Consider the following 23,428-nt stretch of genomic DNA (forward strand, 5'->3'; position numbering starts at 1 on the left):
GACCAAATTATCTGTCAGTCAGACAAAAGCTCGGCTCGCCTATCCTGGGTATACAGCACACTCGCTAGGTGGCAGTAAAGGGTCATCATCCTTATAGCTTTGGAACAGTAAACGAAGAACGGGCAAGAATAAGTTGAGGATAAAGTAACCGGAGAGTAAACAGCTAGCTATCTAGCTGGGACTGCTACTAGGACATGCTGGAAACTTTGCAGTTTTGTAATCAGTCCACCAAAGATTCAGTTTGCATTCCAACATCTGCATTGTCTAACATTTATTTTTTATTCAGTCATCTTTCAGCTAATGTTACTGCGTTTATAACAAATGAGATGAGAGTAAATTTCCTACACGAATCTCTCGCTGCGATATTCTGGCTAGCTGTGATAACTAGTCACTAGCTAGACAGGTAGCTAGGTCTATTAATAGATAATTTCTCAGCTATATCGGTGGTGTTTCTCGTTCACGGGACACTTTTGCACATTTAATTAAATTCCAACACTTTTATAGCAATAATGATGGAAGATAGTTTACACGTGGATCATTGCAAACAGAGACAAAGCTCACCTGCTTTACGAAATCGGAAACAATGTATGGCAACGGTGGCGAAGAGGGACTGTCCCCACATCGAGCCTGTGCTACCTGAAGCCCGCAAAGCGCACAGAATGTGTAACACTAGTAGAGCGGCCTTTAACGGAACCTCTCAAAAGATGTGCAGACGGTGGAAGCGTTATTGTCATAGTGACGATGTACCGAAATATCATCTGCTTTTGGTGGTAGTTCTTTCGCTGTGCACACGATTTTACAAGATCACAGAGCCTGCACATATATGGTGAGCGCTTCATTGAAAAACGGCTTGTATTAAAATTGCTCGCCGGAATTTATGGACCACTTAGCCTAATCGAATTGTCATTTGTTTGCAGCTGGGATGAGACTCATTTTGGGAAAATGGGAAGCTATTATATTAATCGCACGTTTTTCTTTGACGTCCACCCACCGCTCGGAAAGGTGAGGAATTCATCCAAACAGATATATCACGGCCAACGCGAATTAATGGACAGCGCCTTAAAGATATAGTTATACATTTTTGAAACATTCCCAGCCATGCACAATTTGGTCAGTTTCGGACCATCGGTCAGCTATTGGCTCAGTATTTTTGAGTTGCAGACCACTCTGAACCCATCAGTAACACTAATAGAACTCCAGCAGAAATGGTGTGCCTCTCATACCAGTACCTACTTCCAAATCTGTGTCTGCTGCATTAAGAACAGCCTGCAACCTAAATAATATCAGGGTAAGGGTCAGCAAGATGAAAATTCCTGACAAACTGTGCATGACATATGATCTACAGATGTTTACCTCATAAAAGTAGCCTGTGCATGTATCTCTGAATGATTTTTGACAAATCAGTAATCAAATCCTATTATCAATCCAACAATAATGCAATTATTTAAGAAGTCTACCACTGTAATATGGTGCTAGTATTCTTGTGTTAGGTGTTGTGTTTCCCTTGGAAAATCTTGTAGCATTGTAGGATGAATCAGGATTTGGAATTTTAGGGTTTAAATAAAGGCTTTTTTGCCTTCTGGGCTCAGATGCTGATTGGACTGGCTGGATACCTGACAGGCTATGATGGTACCTTTCCTTTCATCAAACCAGGGGATAAATATGAGCATCATAACTACTGGGGAATGAGAGGGGTAAATGTTTTATGACAATTTTCATGGTTCAGATCATTCACAGTATGCTTGATAAGATTTGACTGCATCACTATGAAAAAAGGGGCCATTATGTATTTCTGATGAAGATATTGTAGCTGCAGTTAGCTGCTGATAAAGTATCTTCTGAGGACACCCAAACGTGCCTTTGTATGCAGAACATGGGTATCTGCTGGTGTGATGTATAATACCAATTTTATATTTCCTTCTTAGTCTTTTAATAGTTTTAAAACGAGTCCCCATTGGCATTATTAATACTGCTGACTGTGGCTCACCTTTTCAGTTCTGTGCAGCCCTTGGTTCTTTCCTGCCTGCCTTTGCATTCCTGGTGGTGCTGGAGCTATCACATTCTACTCTGGCTGCACTCATTGCAGCCTCCATGATCATTTTTGGTCAGTATGAGTTAGTTATGCATTTGAGTTATGTATTTGTACTATCCAAGGATAGTACAAAATGTGCTACTAAAAGTGCTGCATCATTTAAATGAACCATTCTGCTTGGCAGACACTGGGTGCATTACTCTCTCCCAGTACATCTTGCTGGACCCCATCCTCCTGTTTTTTATCATGGGAGCTGTACTTAGCATGGTCAAATTCAACCAACAGAGGCTCAGGTAGGGCAACACTATTTGTGTTCAGCAAGACCTGTCATGTTAGTTCAAACCTTTTTATGATTGAATTTTTAAGCTATATTGACTGATAGCAGGTTTTAGTCCTTTATTTACAGAGAAATGGCAGAATAGTTTTTATTGTGATTAGTAGGAAGAACTAACACACAGGCTAGTCAGTAATCATCTTATTCATTAAAATGGTACTCAAGTACATTTTTTATCTGTTCCATAGGATTTGTTTTTGTATTTTTGGGCACAATTTAAATTGTTTCTACTTCTGCACAATGAGGGTTTCATTTTGCTATTCTAACAATTATATGTCAGGCCCTTCAGCTGGTCTTGGTGGCTCTGGCTAATTCTGACGGGGGTTAACCTCTCTGGCTCTCTGGGGGTGAAGTTTGTGGGGCTGTTTGTCATCTTATTAGTGGGCATCAAAACTGCATGGGACCTCTGGAAACTACTGGGGGACCTCCATCTCTCTATGGTATGGACAAGATGGAGCTCTTTTTGAAAGTCTCAGATGCACATGGTTTGGATCTGTTCAATATTTAATTGCAGTTTTAATTTCTTGTCAGGTGGATTTTGTCAAGCACTTGTCTGCCCGGATCTTTGGATTGATAATGCTCCCCTTGTTCCTCTATACTACAGTATTTGCCATCCATTTTGTCATTTTAAACAGAAGGTATACCAAACTTTGCTATCGCCATTTCTGTTGTCAAAGATGCTAATTCCAGTACCATTTAGTTAGAATTTCAACCAGAAGCCCCCGGTGTCTTCTTTCCCAGTGGTCCAGGCGATGGTTTCTTCAGCTCAGCTTTCCAGTCCCGCCTGATTGGAAACAACCTGCACAGTGCCACCATGCCAGAATGCAAGTATATCTTTTTTTAATAAGTATAGGTGTATATTTCTTTTGTCTAGAAGCTTCTAATGTTTTTTTTTTTTGTATAGATATCTGCTGCAAAGTTTTGTTCCAAGTTAATCTTAACTCATTTACGATTTCCAAAAGGGAGCCATAAAATTATCTAATAAGAAGTAGGTTATTCCTTCCTGGACAAGATGAGATATAGTGGGATACTGGGCTCCTGTTTTATCTAGGTATGGAGGAATTGGAAATCTACTTTCTGTGTTCCCTTTCAAGGTGCAATGATGGTTAGATCTAGTAATGGTTAGATCTAGTGGGAAGGGTGTGGATGATGTTTGATTTCATTTTAGGGTTCATTAAAACACTTTGGAATTAGTTGATTTTGTCATCTTTGAACTTGACAACTTAAGAAAGGAAAATTGATTGCTCCGTAAAATTCCATGATATTCTTTGCTAATTTGACGACCATATAGAGCAGACATAAAAACTTTCACAAGATAGCAACACATATACCATTATGGAATATCTTACAACAGACACTACAAATGGCACCTCTTGGCCAGTTTAATATATTCCAAATATAGGGATAAGGGTGAAAGATGACCGGTCAGGCAAGTTGTTTTCAAAAGGTTATGATATAGTACTTTTATGAGATTGGGTCAAAGACCAAATTTTGAGGCTGTAGTTTTGTGGTGTTTAGCCATGTATCCTTCATTGTGTGCTAACTGGCATTTAATCTAAAACAACTAACCTATGTGGCTGCCTTTGCAATTTTGATTTAGTAGCCTCCAAGTAGACTTTTCTTATGTGGAGATTTCATTATTTTGACTAGATCTTGAATATGCACATACAACATATCAAGGCCTCCAATTGTATCAAATGTAGTGGAGGATGGTTTCCCAAAGGATATAATATATAACAGGCATAACAAATTACATCTATTTCTGTTTTTGCTTTATTTCTAAACACATAAGCAGACTTGGCTTATGGCTCCATAATAACGGTGAAGAACCTGCGTATAGCTGGAGGATACTTACATTCTCACTGGCACCTTTATCCAGAGGGGGTTGGTGCACACCAGCAGCAGGTTGGTACCTCCACATTTTTACACTGATAGACATGTGATGACCCCATCCCTTCTCTTTGGTCCCTCAGATGGAATTATTGTACTCACTCATACAGCAGTAGTAAGTAGTAATGGTAACCCCTTCATGGGCTACATATCAGTCATAAAGAATTGTTCCAATTACATATGCTTGAAATGTGAATTTTTAACCAGGCAGTTCTTCTTGAAAAAGAAGAAGAAATATTGTTATTTACATACTGATGATTTTTTATTTAATAAATGCTTAATAGGAACAGTCTTGAATTAATCTTAAACTGTCTTCCAATTCTGCTTACCCCAAACAGGTTACTGCCTACCTGCACAAAGACTACAACAACTTGTGGCTGGTTAAAAGGCCTGACAATGATGGTGAGAGGAAATTTGTACACAAGTGTGTGTATACCTGTACATGCGTATGTGAATGCACTCATGTGAACACTGGTTTATTCTTGAAAAGGTCCCTTGTGCTAGTGTTGATGTTTTCCTGTGGTTATTTCTAGACTACTCTGATACTCCTGAGCTTCTCCGACATGGTGACATCATTCGGCTGGAGCACAAAGAGTGAGGATTTCAATGATCATGTTTAACTAATTGTGATTTTATATTTTCATTTATTACCTTTTAAATCCAGCCTACAAGTATGCATGAATTGGACAGGCTGTTGTGGAAGGGTTTGACCCCATCTCTTGTGATCTAACACTTGTTGTCTAAACACCTTCTAGGAGCATGCGAAACCTACACAGTCACTTCCATGAGGCGCCATTGACCAAGAAGCACCTGCAGGTCACAGGCTATGGTATTGTACGTATTGCTGTTACAGCCTAGGCAGTAAGCTGATGTGCCTGTTAGCTTCATGCTTAAAGGAATAGATCAGTGAACAATGCAAATTGTGCTTATGTATAATTAATGCAATATTTACCTATTAGGATTATGTATGTAATATACTAACTGGAGGCAGCAGGCTTTTCGCTGTTAGTCAACTTGGCAACACCTGATTCCTTAAAACAGATGTTTGCATAAGGGTAAGAGCATTGCAGATCTCGAACTCAGGCCTCCCCTCACTTCTTCAGAATGGCACCGGAGATCCTAATGACTTGTGGCAGGTGGAAGTGTGCGGTGGGAAGCAGGGAGACCCAGTTAAGGTACTGCGTAGCAAAGTACGCTTCCTGCATCATGCCACCGGCTGTGTGTTATACTCCTCGGGGAAGACCCTGCCAAAGTGGTGAGATTTTCTCCAATATGGGATCAGTCTCCCACCTGTGGGAGTAGTGTGTGTTGGGTTTTCACCAAAATGCCAAACCCATGCCAGACCCAGCCCTCCTGCTCTGATATAATTCAATAATGGGCTGTAAAGAAGTTACGAGCACATTGTTAATTTACATTTACATTTACAGCATTTATCAGACACTCTTTTCCAGAGCGACTTACAAAAGTGCTTTGTCATTTACTAATAGAATATATCTAAGTACAGTATAGTAGGTTAGAATTAAATATACCAATGAACTAGAATACTGTAGAATACAGGGATGAATGCTGATACGTAGAAGTGCAAAATACATAAGGTCTATCTTAAACAATGATAAGTTTAAATTTAATAAATGCAGTGCAAATTTAATAAATGCAGTGCAAAACTAATAAAATAGAAGGGGTGCATTTTTGTTAAGGCACATGCATCATTGTTTTAAAGGGGCTGGGAACAAGTGGAGGTCTCATGTAGTCCATATTTAAAGGAAACTCCCAGCTCCCAGTGGAACATTGAGGATCACATCAATCCCAAGTGTAGGTCCTGGTGGCTTATCCCTTTTTTAGATTTGCTCATCATACTATATCTGATTATTTCCTACCAATGCTTTTGACTGTGAATTTGCTTGTATGGTTGTTCTGTATCTCTGCAGTGCCCAACATTAGTTTGTGTGTCCTCAAGCCATCCTTTTTGGAGATCTTGCTGGAATCTCATATTGTCATGATCAGGGTAAGAATAAAGGAAATGAGTTTGTAGTGGGGTGTCCAGCAATGTTCTAATGCAGTTTTTATTGTTTTATTCTGTTTAACAGGGCAACAGTGGCCTGAAACCTAAGGACAATGAGGTCAGCTCTAAACCTTGGCATTGGCCTATCAACTATCAGGTATTTTACATTGAAATTGTCACACTGATGAGAGCGCAAAACTGGAATTGGTCAGCAATTAAATACACCTCTTTACATCTAATCCTTGTTGATGTAATTCTTAGGGTTTGAGATTTTCTGGGGTGAATGAGACAGAATACCGCGTGTATCTATTGGGGAACCCTGTGAGTGTTTATCCTTCTCTTTGTTTCCTTACTATTATTGCCACAACAAGTATCAAAACCTAAGGAACTGTGTGCGTGAGTTAGCACAAACATTGGCTGATCATGTAATTTACACATAATAGTGGTGCTTGAAAGTTTATAAACCCTTTAAGTATTTCTATATTTATTCATAACTTTGACCTAAAACTTAATCAGTTGCTCAAGTCCTAAAAGTAGATAAAGAGAACCAAATCAAACAAACAAGACAAAAAAATTAGACTTTATTTATTTATTATTGAAAATGTAATCTTACATATGTGAGTGGCAGAAGTGCTTGCTCAAACCTGATTGTCATCCTTTTGTCAGAATTTGCAGAAACTTAAAGGGTTCACAAACTTTCAACTACCATATATGCAAAAAACATTTCTAGAAAATAGTCATTTGAAAATCAGCAAAGCTACACTGATGTGCATGAATTTGCCACTCAATAATATCCTTTCTCCTTTAGGTGATTTGGTGGCTGAACCTGTTCGCGCTGGGTCTGTTTGTTGTAATGGCGATGGGGTGCTCTTTGACCTTACAGAGAGGCATTAAGTTAGAGGGAGATAGGAAAGGTAAGCAGGTGGTTTCCTTTCTAGGCCTCCATGTTGGTTTGGGATCAAAGAGTGGTTTGCCAGAAGGGAAAATTAGTGCTTATACTGAATTTAAAAATTAGGTTATTTATTAATTAGGTTATTAAACACAGCCTGCCATAAAATGTCCATGTTAGCATATTCGGCACTGATAAATAGTTCTGGCTTTGGGTGGTTTACTCAGGCCTTAGTTTGAGGGTGTACTGTGTTCATGAATTAAACCCCAGAAGCCTTCCACTGATCCTGACACTCCTGTCCATATACAAAAAAGTATTATTTGATCAATTGTATTTATGCAAATTAAAATTTAAATTATATATGTCATTGTGGTCGACTGTGGTTTTCACCATCAATTATGCCTGTTCCCTGCCTGCAGCACACAGTCAGATTCTTATGGAGGGCGGAGGGTTGCTTTTCTTGGGCTGGCTGATACACTACCTGCCCTTCTACACCATGGGCCGCATCCTCTACTATCACCACTACTTCCCTGCAATGCTGTTTAGCAGTATGCTTACAGGTATTGGGAAACTGAAGATGGCTGACACCATCATCCTCCAAGCTGTGTTTCCTCCAAAAAGGCAGCAGTGCATTGATAGAGCATGGCTCAGAAACAGCATATTATTGGGTGAAACTGATACATGGTATTTATTGATCCACAAGCCAGCTGCAAACCATGTATAAAACAGCCCTAAAGGTAGTTTCAGTGCTTATACATTTGTATATTAATGACTTTTCGACTTAGTTGACCTGTTAGCATTTTGTGTGCATTAGGATTAGCATTGTACTACAGAACAATGCAATGAATTTAGCTTGGCAAAGCAGTGCAAAAATATCTGTGCAACGAACAAATGATGTCATGCAGTCTCGGACCAAGTGCTGCCACTGATCAGACAGCCTTTCTTAAGCAGGAGGAGGCTGAGTTGAAGCACACAGATATGGATGAGGTTAAGATGCTTTCGGCAGTATTGAGATGCAGTTAAGATGCTTTTGATGGCGGATCTGTAAAACTGAGTTCAGACTGGTTAGAGATGCTGAGTTTCCACAACTTCCTCAGAAAGAGCATTCACTCATGAGCTTTCCTGATGATTAGGATTAATTATCAGTTGTTGCGTTCTTCTCCCATTTGAGATCCCTGGAGTTGGTGGTGTTTAGGAATTTGAATGACCACTTTAGTCACTACAAGTTTGTTGATTTCCAGAAGGGGACAGATGGATGACTTATTTACAGACATCTGTCACAATCTACTGTTTTTGTATTGAGCTCCAAGTTCAGCACATCATGTAGCCAAATGAACCACTTCACTATCTTGCCATTGTTGCGAATGCACTGTTAAGGTTGTGTCATCAGTAAATTTTATCAGCTTGATGGTAGGATCACTGGAAATAAAAAGACTTAACGAACCCCAGTGCTGAAGGACAGGGGCCCTGACAGGTAAGGTCTCAGGTGCACAAGATGCTTTCTATCTAACAGGAAGTTAACAATCCAGCTGGCAGATGGAGAGGTGCACTCTAAGTTGTAGCAGTTTGTAATGGAGCCATTATGGCATAACTGATGAAAGCAGAACTGAAGCCTACTAACATGACTCTGGCATAGGAGCCTGGGGTTTTAAGATGTTCTGTCATTTGAATAACCTGTAAATGTATCTCCTCAAAAGTAAAGTGCAAGGTGTGGCACACTTTCAGTGGGGTGGTAAAGTTGTTTAGTTGATTAGCCAGTTTGGAGAATGGTGTTTGTCCAGTAATCACTCATCTGTAAACCAGCTGTTTGGTCCATCTTAGCTTCCACAGGTTCCAACAACTGATTACCTTTTTTTAATTAAACCATAGAAAATCTGGCACAAATAAAAATTGAGAAGTCTTTCTTGCAACCAATTGACTTTTTACTCTTTTTAAAGGAATAACACTGGACACATTTCTACACAATACTGACCTCCTGTTTAGTCCAGCTGTTGCAAAGTGTATATTGAGAGGATCTCTGACACTTCTCCTATTTGGAGTCCTCTACAGGTGACAACAGTCTGATTTGTTGTTGTTGTTGTTGTTGTTGTTGTTGTTATTTATATTTATATAGCGCCTTTCTCGAACTCAAGGAACTGATCTTTATTATTTCCTGTAATGGTGTATCTTCATGGTTCCATTCAAATAATCTTGTTTTAATGAACATTGCTTTAGCACCTAAACTGTTTGTGTGTGTGTGTAATATGTAATATATATATATATAATATATATATATATATAAAATGTGTGTGTGTGTATATATATATATATATATATATATATATAGAGAGAGAGAGAGAGAGAGAGAGAGAGTGTGTGTGTGTTTGCTTGCAACATTTTAAATTAGAATTTGACAATTTCTGTTTCCATTGCCCGTGTCAACAAACATTTTTAAGTAATAAAGTTGCTCATATAAATATGTTGCACATATTTTTTTTTCAAATTGCAATGTATGCTTTTTAGGGCCAGTTTCTTGAAGCCGATAAGATAAATACAATTAATTAATAATCATTAACTGTAATGTCACTAGTAATTCACCATTGAAAGCTGCTTAATCTAGGTTTATGACTAACCTTGGACTGGGAAACTGACCTATAATCTTAACTGAAGTGTTTCAATGTCTCTTTCTCTTGTACAGTTTCTACCTCTTTCATCCGCTGTCCTATGGCATGAGCGGCCCACTGGCTCATGACCCCACCTCTTCCATGTCTGGACTCAGATGGTTGGACTCCTGGGAATTTTAGAGCATTTTGAAGGGGGGAGCTTCTTTGACTGTTAAGATTCTAAAATTAGGTGTCAAGTTACATTTCAGCGTATTTTGAAGACCTTTTGAGTGCTACACTACACAAGATTTTGCTTTGCAACATATTTTGTAAAATGGTAGAACTGTCCACATCATTTGGTTTTATTAGTTACAGGTAGATTATATTTTCTTTCTCTTGCAGTAGAGGAAATTTCAATTAAAATGTGATCAGTATTGTAAAACATGACTGACATCATTATTTACAAAGATACTTGGATGTACTTTAACATTATTAGTTTGACTTAGAAACACAACCAGAAGACACAAAGTGCCTTTTAGGTAATAATTTTAAAGAGCATTATGAATAACGTGTGATGAGCAATTAGCCCAATAAACTGTGGGAAGCTGATAGTCTTGGTTTTGAAAATAGTGTTTTAAATGTCACTGCCTTTTGGAACTTGTACCTTCTTATTAAAAGTTCTAATCCCCATGTTGGTGACTTGCTTAGTTATGGATTCTAGAGTTCTAGCCACAAATAGCAATAGAGGTTATATGTCCTGCTTGTTTAATGTCTTAGGATTGGTATTACGCAGACCATTTTACATCATTGTAAACAATAAATATTTTTACAATAATTTATTGTTCCTTATTGGTTCATTATGCATGTTACAGTTCAACATACGTCTAAGCCACTGATCTATTATAATAAACTTTGCTATAAATCGGTGATTTAAACCTTGGCCCATTTGCGCTACTAATGTGTGAATTCGGTTGTGTTGTGGCTGTTTGACATAACGCTGATGAATGTTATTACCTATGAATGTGATTACTTGGAAAACTGCATTCCACAGCAGTCAGTAAACGAGTAGAGGAGGCGGAACGTACCATGTCAGTCAATTAAGCTTTTGCCGTCCATTGGCTTTAAAACGTCACGTGTGTTGCTGTCAAGATGGCGTCTCCGAATGGAGGTAAAATTTAATTCCTCTCTAGTAACAAGTTTCCCTGGTGTTTATATGTAAATGTTACACGAGGAGTTAACTGCTTGAAGTGATACGTGTATGTGCATGGTGCAATTCACCGTGTTCAGTAGTAAAGTTAGTAGTTCCAAATTAAAGCTGCCTTTACTTTACATATAGCCAGCTAGCACCTATTTTCAGTCTCTAGTAGTGCTAGCCAGCTAAGAGCTAGCTAACCTGTCGTTAGCAAAATGTATTTACAGACCATTTCTGCTTAGCTAGCTACTTACCTAGTTTAGCGAGACAGCTAGCTTAGCTAGCAAGTAGGCTTAATTTAGATAACGCTAATTAACATGAAAATAACGTGTATCTAATGAGTGAAGCCTACAAAACCTCCAAATCTGAATTGTGTTAATGTTGGTTAACATGTATTGTAGATGCTGAGAACTTTGTCTTTTTTTATTAGGTAGATGTTTAGCTAGCCAGCTAGTGAAGAACTATTAAAGAGATGGATATGTACTAGCTAGTTAGGTTAGGTATCTTAACTAGTTTTAGATTTAACGCCACACAGATAAGACTACATGTCTAACTAGGAACAGGGGTGAAAAAAGGAACGTGTTAAAGAATAGCAAATTGGATGTAGAAAAGGTATTACTTTTTGGTCCCTTTGAATCACTATAATGGCCTGCTCCCTCAAACAAATGTGGAAATTAAGCAGTAGACTGAAATAGATTAAAGTAATGGAAAAGGCTAAAAAGAATAAAGTAGTTCTTTAAAATGACTTGTATAACCATCAGGTTTCGCTCATGCTAAAGGTCTTGAAACATGACAGGTCTGTGACTTCACCAACAATAGAAAAACTAGTGAAAGTATCTCACTAATTTATGTAGCTAGTTAACTTATTATAGACATAACGTCACATAAACCAGCCTACATGTATGATTAGCACCAGTTTCACCTGACTAGAAGGTGGTGTTTGATTAGTAGCAACCTCCTCAATGCTTGTGTTTCATAAATGACAAAAAAAAAATCCCATCACTGCAGCTGTATATTTATATTTCTACTTCTGAGTTTACACTCTGTAATCTAACTGATAACTGTGTATGTTCATTTTTTGGAGATCTTTTAAATCCAAAAGCTTTATGAACACAACTAGTGGGCTATAACTACCAAATTACCATCCACTTGTCTTCATTAACAATATTTAATATTTAACCTACCATTAATTACAGCTGTTATGATTAACATTTGTTGTTATAATAATGAGATTTTCCTTGACAGGGTTGTAATTACTTTTTACACTTGCTTGAGGCTTATTTTCTGGTTGTAGATTGTCAGCTTTTAATATCATAAAGAAAATAAAATTTCTTAACTTTTGGATGGTTTGCAGGACAAAGATTAACTCTGAAGAAAACCTGAAGATAATTTTCACTGCAGAATTGCCATTAACTAAATTGATTTGACTCTGAATCCTTAAAGATAAACTGAGTAGAAAACCTCTAAAAGATTATGCAGCATTCACTGACCTTAATAATTAGGATGCGTTAAACCATTTCTGTCTGTAGGTGAGGACTTTGAGTCCTCTTTGCTGAGCTATGAAAAACTTGATCGAGCTTCACCTGACTTGTGGCCAGAGCAGTGTAAGTTTATATGTTAAAGGTTTAATTTTTTTTCGCCTTTTGAGACCCCATGTCCTCAAAAAATGGTACTGGAACTTTTTACACATTGCTACCTGTTTGAAGACATTGATTAGCTTTCCCAGATGCTACTAATTACATGTAGCAGGAGAAAATAAAAATGCACACTGGCACTGCCTGGGTTGTGGGAGGATATAGACTATACATAGGTATATGGAGCCCCAATATATGACCTGTATTGTGGTATATATTATCAGAATTATGGGATTAAACATGTTTCTTTTTTGCACAAATTGTATTCTTTAATTGATTTGGTTGGCTTTTTCTGTCATATTGATATTACACAACAGTGCCAGGGGTTTCTGAATTTGCTGCCTCTTTTAAAAATGTGAGTATAATACCCATATATTGGATGCTAATGATGTTAACTTGTGTAGTGCAATTAGAGGAAGATAAGTCCTTTATCTTTATTTTTATTGTTTTCTAGCCAATTACAAATTCTCCACCCAAATGGATGGCAGAATTGGAGTCAGAAGATATTGAAATGTTGAAAGGTAATATGTTTTTACAAAGTCCATAATGTATACTAAATGTTTATGTAATACACAATTTTTGTGTTTTTATTCAATTGCTGCAAACTACTTTTCTGTCTCAGAGCTTGGAAGTTTGACCACAGCTAACCTGATGGAAAAAGTTAAAGGGCTACAGAACCTGGCATATCAGCTGGGTTTGGAAGAGTGTAAGTAGACTATATCGACTTAAAAAAAAACAAACAAACACAGCAACAACACTGGAATTTGTCGTCCATTGTGTAGCAACGTTTGAGCTTGCAGGCCAGTGTCTATTTCCTCCTCTAGATGGTGCTCTTAATCAAAAAGAAGCAATTGAATTACATGCAATGAAGGATGTTCATGGCTTCCTTATGGCATCTATACTGATGTATAGTCAACACTGCTACTTTCAACATAGGGCTGTTATGGTTAGCTGTAGTCTGATTGATCTGACTGAATTTTAGAAAGAAAAAACAGAACACGTTAAGGAATAGCAGATGGGATGTAGCAAAAGCATTACTTTTTGGTCCCTTTGAATCACTATAATGGCCTGCTCCCTCAAACAAATGTGGAAATTAAGCAGTAGACTGAAATGGATTCAAGTAATGGAAAAAGCTAAAAAGAATAAAGTAGTTCTTTAGAATGACTGTTGTATAACTATCAGGTTTTGCTCATGCTAAAGATATTGATACATGACAGGTCTGCGACTTTACCAACAATAGAAAAACTAGTGAAAGTATCTCACTAATTTATGTAAATGTCATATCTATCTACTCCATGGTAATGAACTAGGTGATGTATCTCAGGGAAACTGCGTTAATTTCCTTGGCCTCCCTGTTGGGAGTTTTCTATCTCAAAACAATTGGAGGAAAGATGGTTTAGGCAACCTTGTGTGCATGTAGCTACTTTGCAATGTTGAGATGCATTATCCTTGTCTGGCTTGCAGATGCCAATTCCTGTTATTCTGTGAATGAGAGCTCCAGGGTTTTTTTGTAGTTCATTTAAAACTAATTCTAAGAGTGTCGGGTTTGTTTTTTGCTGGGTCTTGTCACAGATTTTTCATGTCTTTTATGCTTACTTTTTCCCCATCTTTCTATTAAAATGTTTAAAAATCAACCGAATCTTCATATTGAGTAGCTTCTGTATTATAATTGTAATGACCAACTGATCTGCAGCTTTGAAATGCAGTGTGACCATTTTGCTGAATTCAGTCTCACTCTAATCTATACAGATTAGAGACAATATTCAGTACTCCAGTTTTTCATAAGGGTAAAGCTGGGCATTTAACCTCCTTCTAAAGTAACGAAGCTTAACTACGTTTAGATCCAGAACTAATATCTTCTGAGAGGAAGAGTGCTTCAGTAAAATTGTTGATTTGGCTTTTAGTTAGTAGGAAGAGGCAAATAGTTTTATGCCTGTTCAAAGCTTTCTATGTCCATGGTGTAGATATTCTTCAGGCAATGTCTACAGTCTAATTATTACCTAGCCACGCAACTCTGCAATTCCCTAAAACCAACATATCACCAAGACTGCAATAATGGATTGAATAGTGAGACCGTAGACTTTAAAGTGAATGATGCACATTTACTTTGATATAATTTAAACTAATTTGTCATTATAAACTTTGCATACATGTGGGCTTCATCCCAGACACAGTAGTGCTCGGAATTCATTGATGTGTTGAGACAGCACAGAGAGGTAGGTCATCATGTAAGTTCAGTGCTGATTTGTAAAATTCCTCGATGAGGCCATAGTTAAATAGGCTTATTTAGCAAGGGATTATGCCAAACAATTTTTCATGTCTTAGGCAATTTAGGATGCTTAATGGTAGTATGATCATAGCTCAGTTTGTCATAACACAGGCTTAAAACAATCTTTAAAAAACCCCAGAAAAAACTGAATATCATAAATGTGTTATCTATGTGTGAACTCTATATCTCAACAGAAGAATGACCTGTGTTACGCGTGTGATTAAAACTAAACTCTTGGAGTATTTTTGGCATTTATATAGGAGAATAATATTAAGACAATGTCAAATTTGGAAAATACTAGTACAGAAACTGTATATTGACTAATTCTGCTAATGGCTTTTTACATGGACTTTTTGCACCCAGGAAAATTCTGTTTATTTGTGCTTTAGTCTAAAGTAGGTGCATAGTCTGCCAAATCATTTGATTTGTTTCATTGCGATTTACTATTGTATGAACAGGGCAATTTAGCTTGATCTTTTTTCATATAATCAGTGTGGGCAATGTGATAAAAGCATATTGCGACAATTTCTTAGTATATAGTGGGTATAGTGTATCAAATAAAAAACACAGACCAGCTACATGTTAAATTACAGCATTTATAGAGAGCTTGTAAAAGGCATACACTATATATTAGCTTGTTGTCACAGTTTTTGTTTGCTTTTGATGGTTTCCCCTCCTATTGCCTGATGCATGTTTTATTTTTAGAAGCAGTGATTTAAAAACGGAGCCTTTTTTCATTGTGGCACTCCTGCACTACTGATTTGCTTGTGCGTTGTATCCAGCTTATTAGCAAACCTCAGAAAAACTACATGGAATGATATCTGTCATGCATCCTGAAAAATGTTATGATGTTTTTGCCTTATTGCCAACTCTTCTAGCTTCACTAGAAATGTAGTCAGTTTAGCTGTTCTCAAGAAGTGACTTATAGCTCATGTTGCTGCTTGTTTATTTGTGTTACTCTATATTAGCTGTATTCAATCATGACGAAGCTTAAACCAGTAAAATTTCTATAGGTTGCATTGTGATGAGAAATATTTCAGAATTAGCTTTCTCACTTGTCCAGATAAAATCTGGCAAACAGGTGTGTGTGTGTGTGTGGGGGGGGGGGTTGTTTTTTGTTTGTTTGTTTGTTTTTTTGATGGCATTGAGTCCTATCTTCCTGATCCCTCATGTAGACCATGTAGTTTGAGGGTTTTCCCCTTTATCAGTAATTGATATGAAGTTAACGGAGATTAACATTTCTATTAGTCACTGTAAAATAAGGTGAATTTGCTAAGTAGTTTGATTGCCTTAGGTGTTCTGGAATGTTCTGCTTTTCTATGTGATGCATTGTACTGTAAATGGACTGGAATTCCCTACTTTCTTAAAGACTATTTTCCAATGGTTGTGCTGGTTCTTAAAATGCATAGAAAAATATTGTGAAATCTGGTATTGATGCCAAAAATAATTTGAGTTTAGTGAACCGTATTAGTTGTCTATTTTTGTTGCATCATGGATTATTGGTGTCTCTCCTTTCATATACATAGTCCTCCAGTTCTTGATTAGTAATTCCATAAATTAGTATGGAATCTGTGAGGCCATGTTCATGTGGTGAAGAAAGTAATCGTAGTTGCCATGGTATTATTTCTCAGTGTGGAAATTCAAAATTATGATGATTATTATTAGTTTCTGAGCAGTGCCTAACACGAGTGCCCTTTAAAGTAGTGGGGTTTAATTTTCCTCCTTTTCCTGGCTGTCAGGGGAAGCCTTGTAAATCTCACCTACTTTTTCATCATGGTTCTTTCACTCTTCAGTGCCTTGAAAATGAGCTGGCAGAGGGTTGGAGGAGGATGAACAGTGCTGGGGAGAGGGTGTGGACGATTTACTGTGCCCTAGGCATGGTGGCCAATAAAGTCTTGAGCTTGTTAATGGGGATAACGTAATCAAGTAGTGAAAACTCACCCCTGGAGGCTTGAGGACACACAAGTGAATGAAACTTTTGGAGTTATATTTGTTTTAAGTTTAAAATTATTCACAAGTGCACTTTTTGTTTTGTGTGTGTGTGTAGTTGGACTTTCTTTAGAGTTTTTGACTTATGTCTGGAATTTTCATAAATATATCTCAGCAAGATCTAATGAAGTGAAATTCAGTGCAGTAATAACCAAATTGCTTTAATTTTGCTACTCCATAAATAGACATTTATTATCTTTTTTTTTTGGGTACGTTCAGACTACCGCAGATATTTTGTATAGTGATAATCAGCAACAGAAAAAGTAACTATCTGTACCCTCTCCTAGCTGTGCATAGAACCATGTGGCCACATTCATTTGTGGTCATGGTAGCTAGGTATCTTCCAAACCCCTCTCCCAAGGGGAACGCCCCCATCCGCTCTGAGCCGTATGATGCCAAACAGATGCGCTCTCGGAGGAGCTGACGCGTGCCTGGGCTTCTGTCCCCCCACCAGTCCCCATCTGCTCCAGGCCGTGATGAATGCTGCTGTCCGGGGGCTGCTGAGCGTGGTCATCAGGACCCTCTCCTCCCTCAGGGCCAGTCAGTACACTGATAAGTGCTGTTATTGAAGGTAATTGAATGGAGAGTGGCCCTCCGGGACAGGCAGGCCTCAGGCAAAGCTGATGATACTACTAATCCTTGCTGTTGCAAAAGGAGGAGATGGCGAGTGGGTGACGTAATACATTTGTTTCCCCATGACAAAATGGGAGCAGGGAGGTGGTTTACATGAGGTGGGTCTTGATTTGATTTTTTTTTTTAAATATATGTATAATTGCTTTTGTAAATATTGCATTAAAGACATTTGAACATAGGTCTCAGGTTAAAACAGAATTCCTTTGGATTGTTATGCTTCTAACCCTAACTTTCTTTTTTTTTATCACAATTCCTCCAATTGTGGTGAAATTAAAACATGTTGAAAAATTAAAACAAAAACGATGAGAAATTAAAACTGAAAAATTAAAACAAGTGAGGAGTAGCGCCTTCATTCATTAGTAAATGGTTGATTCTGAAATGATTCAATAAATAGGGTTGTCTTAGGGTTTATGTAAATGGAGAATGAGACAAAAAAAAAGAAATTCTAAGTCCCTGAACCTGGTTTTAGTGAATGTCAAGATTTGATACAGCAGAAAAACCCTGGAAATCAGGAAGAGGAACTGCAGTGACACAAGCCCCACCTTTCCTTGGATGTGCTCCTACCTGGAGTGAGCCTGAAGGTCACACCTGTCCGCTGCTAATGGCCCAAGTGCCCGCTGCTCCCGCCCCCAGATCAATCTCGGCTCTATTAAGTGCACTGCGACGCTGAATATGATTGTGCGGACACCCCCCCATGGTAGTAATGGGCTTCCATCAATCCATCAGAGACACACCGACCGCAGGGGCCAGTGCTTATGAAGTGTTGTCAGATGACAAGCTGGGCCAGGTGAAAGCTCTCCTCGTCTCTCATTCCTCCCCCTCTGCCTACTCTGACCATTTGCTGCCACCGAGTAGTATTGGCATGATGGCAAAGGGACTGTGAACAGAATTTCATGTGCCAGTAGCTTTAGCAAGAGCACAGCAGGATCTGACTCTGTCTTCTGCAGCTGTATGTATGATGTATGGATTTGTCCAGTTTATACAAGCCAACCCTTACATGACAAGAAAAGGGCAATGTGTGATTCTTATTACTTATCTGTTTTAAAAGCAAAGCAAAGGGTCCTTAATAGCATAGGAATATTTTTCGAGTGCACTTATGCAGTCATATCATATTTGTTTTATAATCTTAAATTGTACAGGAACTATACAACACCCATACACACACACACACTCATTCATATATATATGTGTGTGTGTGTGTGTGTGTATACACACACACTCATTCATATATATATATGTGTGTGTGTGTGTGTGTGTGTGTGTATACACACACACACACACACACACACAGTCTGCACAGCTGAGCTGGCTCAGTAGTGAGGTAAAGGAAACACATCTACCTCGCTCTCACTCCTCTGTCCTCTGTGCTGCCTCTGTCAACAGATCCAAAATGACATCTCATTTCCATAAATACATTAGGAATTCATTGGATTTTCTTTCCCAGCTAATCATAGTGTCTGTGTGAAACCTTTTAAGTTTTTTAATGAATGAATTTTGACTGATTGCCTATTAATAAGGACACCTCTTGAACAGGGATAGGCTCTGGCAGGGGTGGGGGTAAGTATGTGGGTGCGCTCACGTGCCTGTGTGTGTGTGTGTGTCTGTAATGATTTTTGGTGTGGAGCAGAAATGGGAGGGGTAAGGAGCAGAAAGCTCTCGGCTGGGACATTAAGAGGAAGCAGTGGCTCCCTTGGGAAATCACTCTCCATGTCTGCATCTTAAATATCCCTGTGAAGTATCAATAAGTGGGTAATTGAATTTTGAACACAAACATGAGCGTCAGGTGTATGTGTTCTGAGGCGGGGGACAAGTGGGTGTGGGTTAATGTGTATGCGTGTATGTCTGCGTGTGTCCTCAGTGTTCCTCCCTGGTCTCATGAGATTCAGGCAGTGAATATGGATGTTAAATCCATTAAATAAAGATTATGCCCTGTAATAGCCAAGTGGCAGTTTCAGATGCACAACAGGGGTACGACTAGTGTGTTTGACTCTTAATGAAAACTATTGGGGCAGTCAGGTCCAAGTGGTGGTTTTCAGCTCGGTCTGCGGACTAATTTTCTTCTCAGGGTTAAAAAGGATCTATCTTGCTACAGTGGGTAGCCTTCACAGATCTCTTACATCCCATAAGATGGAAAAAACACTGCACAGACATTCTCTGATGGTATGAAATGTTGCTTATTTAGATCCTGTTTAAACTGACATTTTTGTTAATTTTTCTCTATGCAGTTGAGTCATATACTCAAAAATTAGGATATTTTTAATATTTCATACAGTTGTAATCCCTTTGATAGTGAGAGGAAGCTTGTTGCCATGATTTCCAGTGAGACTTACTGTTAGTCTGATCAGTGTTGCTTTATTGAACTATCCCCTTAATGTTACCACTCCGTAATGTAACCTAAATTGTTAATATTTGGTTAAACACTTAAGATTTGTTGCTTTGAATGTAGATGTACTTGGTGTGCTTGGAAGATGGCAGAAAGCATGGTTGACTCTGAGTGTTTCTCATATAACATCAAGGAGAAAACACTCTCTTGGATCCACAATATGTCATTCAGCATGGACGTCAAAGGGGACAAGTTGCTGATTAACTAAGTACAGAATTAGTAATTGACCTTTCTAATCAACTAAACAAATCTCTAACTCCTGCTAATCAGTATTGATCTACCTTTCCTGTTCGTATGTGTACGCACGTGTATGGGTGCGTGCCAAAGGAAGAGGGTAGCTAGCTCACTGGACCCTCTTCATCCCCCTTTTAATCTAACCCTCTCAATGCAAATCATTTCCCTTCTGCGCTGACGGGACTGGAGGATAAATGGAAATCTAATTAATGAGTGGATCAGAGGGGTGCTTTCTAGTGGCGAGGTCTCCGGGGGAGTGAACTGAGCCAGACAGGCTCCCATATTGTTTTGGACAGAAAATGAGCAAGAGTTTGGATGGATACTAAAAAGCTAGGGAAGAGTTCAGCTATGGTGCTGGGCCCTATTTACAGACCTCTCCAGAAACCACTGGCCCATTTAACGAGCTGTTAGTGGAACTATCATGGACTCAGAATGGAGATTAAGATGCATGGTGACAAATGGAAAGTCTCTAATCTCCGCTGATTACAGAATTGCTCTATGTTGGAAATTGCTCTGTTAGTCTTTTTGCTCTCTAACACTGATTAACAGTGGAGATTGTATTGTTAATATCATAATAGCCTCATAGACCTTTTGGGTATACTTTATTTATCTATACACAGGTCCTTGTGATGACACATTTCAATTAGACATGTTAGAATTAAATGTACAATACATTGCCTGAATGATTTGCAGCATGATTTTTTAAAGATTGTGGTGATGGTGTCCTAAAACTTGAATTTTCAGAATGAGTAAGATTTAAATTTAAACACACAAGTCACAAGAATATAAGTTGTCATGTGCCATCTAAGGACTGGGGACCTCAGTTGTGCTGTTTCATGTTCTCAGTGGAGTATAATGCTTTATCTTTCTTGCTGAGCCAAACCAAATGGAATGTCTTCTTGGTCATGGGAAAGAGTTAACATTATCCTAGTTAGTTATGAGGTGGTCTTCAAAGGTCCTGCAGTAGTTTGGAAAGATGAGTCAGAAGACTATAATCTGTATTGGACAATACTTGCGTGAAACCTGTAAGTAATCATTGTGTTAGTTAGTTTGTTTTTCATATAGAAAGACACTTCATTTTCAATGCATTTGTTCTACCTTTCCAAAAATATTGAAAACATTGTGGTCCTTTATCCAATAAAAACAGAAAGAACAGGGCTAAAAAGTAATGTCTCCATAATCCTGCATTGTTTTGTTTTTAAAGTTCCTTGCATAATGTGTAAATGTCCTTTTGTATCACAATAACATTGTACTTGGTATGTTATTTATTATGCAACCATCGTTGGTATTCCAAAGCAGCATTTCAGCCACACTGGTCTTAGAAATTCTCACATATTTATGGTGGAGCTTCATCTTTCAACGCTGTTTCACTTAATTAAATCCAAGTGTCTTTTGATGGTTTAATTCACATATGGAACCCTGCATGACCAGCTTTGCTTCTCATATTATTTTATTTTGTGTTATTTGAATAGACAGCACCAAGCAAAGTTGAATCAATTAAAAGCACCAATCAGGGTGAATCCATCATGTTAACCCAATGATGAAAACAAGTTTAAGCAACTGGTGCTAACTATTGGGATTATTATTCCATGCAGAGAGGTTTATCTAAATTACAACCCAGTGCACTATTCCATTAGCCACAGTCTGACACGCTGGCTAACCCTCTACTCTAGTCCTGTTGGTCTTCCTCTTGCTGCCCAAAATCTTACCTATTTTCATTATTTTAGTTTGAAAATTAGTCTCAATTATGCTATGCCTTGCAAAAGCATTCAGCTCCCTTAAATGTCATTGGATTTGTCTGAATTATAAATGACATATTGATGCTTTGTACTGCATCATATTTTAAGACTGTGCTTCAAAATTATTTAATTCAGTGATATTGGTTTTAAGAAAATATTCTGTGACAAGTAACCTAACTGAAAAATGTTATTTATATAAGAATTCAACACCTATACTGTGGAAGCTCCATGTTTATACAGATTATGGCCTAACAATAATACATATGACTGACTTAAAATTTACCTTTGTTGTGAACCTTTAAAAAATTTAGAAATAAAAAGTGCCTTAATTCAAGTACAATTTGTTGGCCTGTGAATCTAAAAGAAATTTTGAAAATTAATATCAAAACACATTCTAAGGAAAAAAGTGAGAATGTTAAAGTTGCAAGTGTAATGTGTAATTAAGATGAATCTGATTACTTTTAAAAGGAATCGGTTTTTGGTAGGTAGCATATCAACATGTACTCTTGCAAACATCAAAGATAGGAAAAAGTTAAAAAACAACATCCAAGAATTTGGATATTCCTGTGAGCCTCGTGAGATTGGTGCTGTTGGATCGATGCTATTAGATCAAGTACGACCTCAAGTCATTAACTCAGACAAGTTAATCTAGAGATTCAAGAATATGATATTTATTTAGCTGTATCTTCCTATACCACTAATACTCACTGACACGAAACACCTATGTTGCACTCTACACAATAGCTAAGATGAGGATGTTGTTGATGCCTTTGATATCCTAGGTTCTAAAATCAGAGACTTCTCCAGCACAGTGGATCTGCACAGGGAGACTGAGCCTTTGAATCTGTTATTACATGAAACAAAGCACCTGGATGAGGCATCTCTAGGGTCCATGCCCTTTCTCACACTTCATTGATATCTCTATCAAGAACAGCTGGTTCAGCACCCTTGATGGATATGCACCCTTGTTGCAAGGAGCTGATGAATTACACCAGCCTATCTACAAGGAAGCGTTTGAATATACTCTTTGCATTTATTTCTCATCTTAAGTGCCTGACCCTGAAATTGTATCTAGCATTGTAGTACCTTGACCTGTAACCTTTCCACTTTTACAAAGAAGCATGTTCACATTGTTTCTCTTTTTCCCCCTCAGCCAGAGAAATGACAAGAGGGAAATTCCTCAACATCTTGGAGAGACCCAAAAAATGAAGAATGTGTGAGGAAATTGTTGGTGTCTGGTATTCTGCTCCGGGCAGAACATGTATAACATGATTCTATAGCAGTGACAGAGTCCATTAACATCTGTTGATTGCTTAAAATTAGACATAAGGAATTGATAAATATACTGTTAAAAATGCAAGTTTTGTGTGTGTGTATGTATGTATATATGTATATATTATATTTATATATATATATATATATATATATATATATATATATATATATATATATATATATATATATATATATATATATAATGTGTAAACTATATATTTTTTTTTCCAGAGTAAGTTTTCTTTAAGGTCTATTGTATATTTATTTACTCAAATTTTATGGTTCCCTTCAGCATTATTTTGAACACAACACTCATTGTTTAATAAAATCACATTTTTGCTTTTTAAATGA

At 37.8% G+C, this 23,428-nt stretch overlaps 2 protein-coding genes across 5 annotated transcripts; both read left to right on the forward strand.

Moving 5' to 3' along the window:
* The first annotated feature begins 123 nt into the window (after positions 1-123).
* On the forward strand, positions 124-10,558 carry pomt2 (protein-O-mannosyltransferase 2). Of its 4 annotated transcripts, XM_027008913.3 has the most exons (21): positions 124-826; positions 918-1,002; positions 1,590-1,694; positions 1,996-2,104; positions 2,217-2,325; positions 2,647-2,806; positions 2,898-3,004; positions 3,108-3,190; positions 4,162-4,271; positions 4,595-4,658; positions 4,790-4,850; positions 5,012-5,090; positions 5,360-5,511; positions 5,977-6,068; positions 6,185-6,261; positions 6,344-6,415; positions 6,520-6,579; positions 7,067-7,172; positions 7,567-7,707; positions 9,085-9,196; positions 9,825-10,558. In XM_027008913.3, exons 1-21 carry the CDS (start codon positions 510-512, stop codon positions 9,928-9,930), a joined length of 2,307 nt encoding a protein of 768 aa, XP_026864714.2. In that variant the 5' UTR covers positions 124-509; the 3' UTR covers positions 9,931-10,558. The 4 variants fall into 4 exon arrangements, with proteins under 4 accessions (XP_026864714.2, XP_081578361.1, XP_081578360.1 ...); XM_081722235.1 differs by lacking the exon at positions 9,085-9,196; XM_081722234.1 differs by lacking the exon at positions 1,590-1,694.
* Positions 10,559-10,860: 302 nt separating this feature from the next.
* On the forward strand, positions 10,861-23,428 carry lin52 (lin-52 DREAM MuvB core complex component). The gene is made up of 6 exons (XM_027008878.3): positions 10,861-10,897; positions 12,451-12,525; positions 12,873-12,910; positions 13,010-13,076; positions 13,178-13,261; positions 22,956-23,428. The coding sequence occupies exons 1-6, from the start codon at positions 10,879-10,881 to the stop codon at positions 23,009-23,011; spliced, it is 339 nt and encodes a 112-aa protein (XP_026864679.1). The 5' UTR covers positions 10,861-10,878; the 3' UTR covers positions 23,012-23,428.

The sequence above is a fragment of the Electrophorus electricus genome, chromosome 10 (assembly GCF_041902795.1).
Source record: "Electrophorus electricus isolate QZ-2024a chromosome 10, ASM4190279v1, whole genome shotgun sequence".
In the NCBI taxonomy this organism is placed as follows: Eukaryota; Metazoa; Chordata; class Actinopteri; order Gymnotiformes; family Gymnotidae; genus Electrophorus; species Electrophorus electricus.